The sequence below is a fragment of the Dama dama genome, chromosome 29, assembly GCF_033118175.1.
Source record: "Dama dama isolate Ldn47 chromosome 29, ASM3311817v1, whole genome shotgun sequence".
Lineage (NCBI taxonomy): Eukaryota > Metazoa > Chordata > Mammalia > Artiodactyla > Cervidae > Dama > Dama dama.
The window spans coordinates 31,535,050-31,541,122 of NC_083709.1; the positions used below are offsets into that span (position 1 = coordinate 31,535,050).

At 40.8% G+C, this 6,073-nt stretch overlaps 1 protein-coding gene across 1 annotated transcript; it reads right to left on the reverse strand.

Moving 5' to 3' along the window:
* Positions 1 to 984: 984 nt before the first annotated feature.
* On the reverse strand, positions 985 to 1,554 carry LOC133048614 (interferon alpha-1-like). The gene has a single exon (XM_061132361.1). It carries the CDS (start codon positions 1,552 to 1,554, stop codon positions 985 to 987), a length of 570 nt encoding a protein of 189 aa, XP_060988344.1.
* Positions 1,555 to 6,073: the final 4,519 nt, after the last annotated feature.

The window sequence follows — 6,073 nt, forward strand, 5'->3', positions numbered from 1 at the left end:
GAAGTCATAGGAGAGTCTCTGACAGATCTAGAACTTTCTCTCAGGTTCTGCTTTTAGTTGGTGGTTTGCAGGCTTAAGGGGAAATTGACAACCAGAAACTGTAATGGAGAAAGACACAGCTGTCTGAATGGAGAGGACACCTTCATGCAGAGTGAATGAGGAGAGAAATAGGGATTTCTACACTGGGAGGAAGTGAATGATTGTGATATTTGAGTGTGAGGATAAGATATTCACCTGACCTCTCGCCAACTGAATACCACGAATTCAAGCAGCTCTCCAATTGTTTTCCGGGGGAAAAAGTTCCACAACCAACAAGAGGCAGAAAATCCTTCCCAAGAATTCATGAAATCCTGAAGAATGGATTTTTTTTTCATCATTGTTTTTAGGTTACTTATTTTGAAAAAAATCAGAGTTACAAAAAGCATTGGAGTGGTTATGTTCACTTCAAGTTCCTCAGAGTAAGAAACAACATAGCTAGAGCTAGAATATTTTTGCTTCTAACTTGTAAATCCTAATGAGAGCTCAAAGAATTGTAAAATGCATTTTTTAATCAGGTTGCCATTCAGGATTGGTGTTTCTGTTTTAATGAAAAAACAAAGTAAGTCTTTTAGGGTAAGAATTTAATAAAGGAAGAAAAATCATGAACGGACTAAATACAAAATATCCATTTTCCCATCAGTATACATACATAATATTTTATCAACAAAATAATGTAAATATTTATAAATAGTTAAATAAATATTAAAATAGATAAATAAATGTCCAGGTAGTTAAATACATAGATAGATCAGCTTTGGCATCTGTGAGGAACCAGTGTCTATAGAGTAGAACATGATGTTACTTAATATTCCAGAAAACATTTGACAACCTGATTCATTTCAGGGCTCAGTGACGGCAGAAATGAGAGTCTTCCCCGAGGCCGCGCAGGAGGCATGTGGTCTTGTTGGTCTGTGAGGATCATTTCCGTGTTGAACCAGGTGTGTGTCAGTCCTTCCTCCGGAATCTCTCCTGCAAGTTTGTTGAGGAAGAGAAGGCTCTCATGACTTCTGCTCTGACAACCTCCCAGGCACAAGGGCTGTGTCCCTTCTCTTGCAGATAGAGAGTGACTCTGTGGAAGTATTTCCTCAGAGCCAGGCTGGAGTCCCCCTTGAGCAGGGGAGCCCCTTGCAGCCCCTGCTCCTGCCTCAGACAGGCTTGCAGGTCAGTGAGCTGCTGATCCAGTGCAGTGCGGAGCTTGTCCAGGAGGCTCTGGTCCCACGCAGCGGCCGAGCCCTCGGTGCTGAAGAGCTGGAAGGTGTGTTGGGTCACCTCGTGGAGCACAGAGATGGCTTGAGCCCTCTGCAACTGGCTGCCACCCAGCGCCTCCTGGGGGAATGCAAAGTCATTCCTGTCCTGCAGGCAGGAGGAAGGGGAGACCCTCCTCAGTTGTCGCAGGAGCGTCAGGACCCTCCTGTTGGCCAGGCTGTGGGTGTGAGGCAGGTGGCAGCCCAGAGAGCAGATGGAGTTGCAGCTGAGCAGCAGCAGGGCCAGGAGTAAGGACCAGGCTGGGGCCATCGGGGACCTTGCAGATGCTGCTGGCCTGGGGAGGTGGGTGACTCTGTGAACTTGCTCTTTAGGTTCCCTGAAGACCTTCCTTCAGGCCTGTGTCTTAAATAGGAGCCCATGGTTTCCATTTTCTGAGAGTTCCCTCTTGCTTTCTACTTTTGTTTTTGCTTTTCAGTTTGCACTCTCCAGTGTGTTAGGGCAGCACTTCTCAGTCTTTTTTTTTTTCATGTTGCCCTTCTTTCTTCTGCCCACAGAGACTTTTTAGATATTTTTTAGATATTTAGATATTTTTTCTTAATTGCCCTGCACTGTGAAATTTTGATAGCATAGATATACTGTGTATGTAGTTATGTACTCTATGAATATCTTTTCTTTGTACATAGAAAAAGGAAGTGTAAATCTTACTCTTTGTATCCAGTGTAGTTAAGAATGACAGAAAGTTTTAAGCTATAATTTAAATGTAAAAGCTACTGAATTTTATTGTTTCCTTATAAGCTCAGTTTTCAGAGTGACTTTAATGTCATATGTTTACTTATATAAGTAGGTATGTATCCAATTACATATTGCAATAAAATTTACATAAATACTTGATAATAATACCAAGATATAGACATACTTAAAAGTCATTCAAAGCTGCTCAAATCATTGAATAACTTAAAAATAGTTCTTTAGTATTTATTTTCAGTATTTATCATTGAATTTTCTTCATGTCAGAAAATAATTTTTAGTTTTACTGCCTACTAGATATTCATCTGGATATTATCAACATTTTTTCTCTTTAGTACTTTGACATGTTGAACCACCTTTGTCGAATTCTGTAAGAAAATATAATATTTTTTGTATTTTATTTGCAAAAACAAGTTTCCATTTTTATTTAATCTGGAGGCCAAATCACACCGAGGTTCAGACATAAGCAACATGCACAAGACAGACAGTGGTTTCTCAGAAGTACAGAAAGGCCACCTCTCACAATATGACTTTGAGATAAAGCAAAAGGTGGAAAGTCCTCCAGTGAACCATCTAGTCATCTTAGGTGTACCACTGATCTTGTATACAATTTGTTTATATTCCATAAACTCAATCTCAATGCTTCTCTTATGTATGATACACAAGAAAGGCCAAAGACAGAAATAAATACTAAGGGGTTAGATTTTGTTGTATCAGGTTGAGCTTTGACATGTAATAACTAATCATTGTAATGACAATATTTGTTCAATTCCAGAGAACTAATGTCTGCATGCGTGGAAGCAGCATTATCCCCAGTGAGAAAGCATGATTTAGGAATCACCATCCATTTGGATCTTTCTCTCTGTTCCTTTGCATTAAATTTCAGATTTCCCAAAGACTTTCAAGTTCCAGTATGAGCCTATTATTTTCAAATAAAGGAAGCCATCTTTGTAATGAATTCAGAATAGGACAAATATTGTTTATTTCATGGGAAGATTTAACTTTTGGCTCTGCTCCTGAATTCTTTTGATTTTACATTGAATTTTATGCTGTCAAAGCCCCCTATATTCTAAACTTCAGATAATAAGGATGTGATTATCTTTGGCAAATCAGCTCTGTAGTAACTGAACCCTGATTTCTTCTCTGTGGTGTCCTCTGTAACCAGGCCCAGTGTAATCGCTCAACAAGTTGTTTTTTGGTTATTTATGTATTTATCCACTTTTGGCTACCCTGGGTCTTCACTGCTTGCCGGGGCTTTCTCTAGTTGTGGCCAGTGGGGCTCACTCTTCCCCGCAGCTCCTGGTTTCCTTCCTGTGAGTCTTCTTCGGGCTTCAGCAGCTGCAGCACGTGGGCTCTAGAGCAGGGTCTCAGGATCAGTGGAGCGCTGTCTTAGTTGTTCTGTGGCAGGTGGACACTTCCTGCACCAGGGATCGAACCTGTCTCTCCTGAGGAAAGATTCTTATTCACTGCACCACCAGGGAAGTCCTCAACAAGTCATTTTAGCCAAAGCAGTTTCTCAGATTTCCTCCTACTACTGGAAGGCATTTACAAATGACCAAGCTATTTTGCCTCATCTGGGCCCTATTTCCCGGAATTATAATAGGCAGTGGCTGGTATTTCCATTCTATTCTTGCTGGTGCCAGTCATGCCGAGTTTGTTGCTAAAACCACTAGTGTCTCCTACCTTGAAGGCACACGTGGTCTGGGATTCAATAGCAAGTCCAACACACTTTTCAGCTTTTGCCCAGCACTATATTAAACTCAAGAGGACGCCTCACCCCTAATGGTCCTCAACTAGGTCATGATTCCAGAAAACATCTACTTCTACTGCATTGACTAGGCTAAAGCCTTTGACTTTGGCACAACAGACTGTGGAAAATGCTTCAAGAGATAGGAATACCAGAATATCTTACCTGCCTCCTGAGAAATCTGTTAGATTAGCAACAGTTAGAACTGGACATGGGACAAATGACTGGTTCTAAACTGGGGAAAGGGTACATCAAGACTGTATACTGTCACCCTGCTTATTCAACTTATATCCAGAGTACATCATGTGAAATGACAGGCTGGATGAAGCACAAGCTGGAATCAAGATTGCTGGGAGAAATAGCAATAACCTCAGACATGCAAATGACACCACCCTTATGGCAGAAAGCAAAGCGGAACCAAAGGAACACTTTCAGTAAAGATGAAAGTGAAAGAGGAGAGTGAAAAAGCTGGTTTAAAACTTAAAACATTCAGAAAACAAAGATCATGGTATCCGGTCCCATCACTTCATGGAAAATACATGGGGAAACAATGCAAAGAGAAACAGACTTTATTTTCTTGGGCTCCAAAATCACTGCAGATGGTGACTGCAGCCAGGAAATTAAAAGACACTTGCTCCTTGAAAGAAAAGTTATCACAAACCTAGACAGCATATTAAAAATCAGAGACGTTACTTTTCTGACAAAGGTCCATCTGGTCAAAGCCATAGTTTTTCTAGTAGTCATGTATGGATGTGAGAGTTGGACTATAAAAAAGCTGAATGCTGAAGAATTGATGCTTTTGAACTGTGGTGTTGCAGAACACCCTTGAGAATGCCTTGGACTGCAAGGAGATCCAACCAGTCCATCTTAAAGGAAATCAGTCCTGAATATTCATTGGAAGGACTGATGCTGAAGCTAAAACTCCAATACTTTAGCAACCTGATGTGAAGAGCCAACTTATTAGAAAAGCCCCTGATGCTGGGAATGATTGAAAGCAGGAGGAGAAGAGGACGACAGAGGATGAGATGATTGCATGGCATTACTGACTCCATGGACATGAGTTTGAACAAGCTCTGGGAGTTGGTGATGGGCTGGGAAGCCTGGCATGCTGAGTGCATGGGGTCACAAAGAGATGGACACGACTGAGGGACTGAATTCAACTGAAGTCATGAGAGAAGGAACATGCTGGTGTCATACACAGAGCCATGTATCTGAACTCAGACTCTCCCTGATGCTCACAGCTCACAGCAACCAGGCAGTTTACCACAACACTCTTTGGTGGATCTTTACCGACATGGCAATCACTACTACATTGATGCAGATACTTCAGAGAATCCTCACAAGGAATGATGAATGATCATTTTCATGCTCCATTTTATTCCACTGCATCGGCTGTTGAGTTCCATTTCAGGATGACTTCCAGTATTTGACACATAATAATTAAAGGCTTATGACAGGTTGAAACTCTAGAGTTTGGGTATGAATCCCTGATCTCCTATTTCAGCCTACTAACCTGCGTTTTTTGTCTGTTTGTTTGTTTGTTTTTGTTGTTGTTGTTCAGTGAGACTATATTCTTAGAAGCATGTAGACTTTAAAGCCCTTTATGTTCTCAATGGTTAGGACCCCACAAAATTCATATCTTGAAGTCCTAAAGCCCAAAATCACGATATCAGGTGATAGACCTTTTGGGATATGCTTAGGGTGTCAGGATGGAGACCTCACAAAAGGAAATAATGCCCTTATCAAAGAGGTGGATATAAACTAGTCCCACACGGACTCTGCAGTGTCAGACCTGAAGCAGGCTCTCACCACAACTGGAACAAGCTGACATCCAGTTCTCAGATATCCAGACTCGAGAACTAACTTGCAGCAATACATTTCTGGTCTTTGTAAACTACCCAGTCTATGCTATTTTGTTGAAGAAGCTTGAACAATAAGATATATCACGCCCTGTTTTATCCTAAGAATACCTGCAGGAGTCTGTAAAATACCTGAAAGGAGAAATCAACTTCCTCAACTCCGTTTCCTAGACATGTCATCTGGGCCATAACATTTCATGAGCTCAATCAATATTCATGTAACATCAATTCACAAGGATGGTAATGATAGGAGAAAAAATAATACCAACATCTCTTAAAAGATATGATGTGATAACACAATAATTTAAATATTCTTCATGGTTCTACAAGGGAGGCTATGATGTAATAATGTGTGAGATGATTTTTAAAGATCATTTGCAGAAATATTTTCTTCAAGTTTGCATTTTCAACATTTGGAAGGTGTGGTGAGTAGAAGGCCCACTGTCCACTTTTAGTTCAGTGATTCTCAAGTACT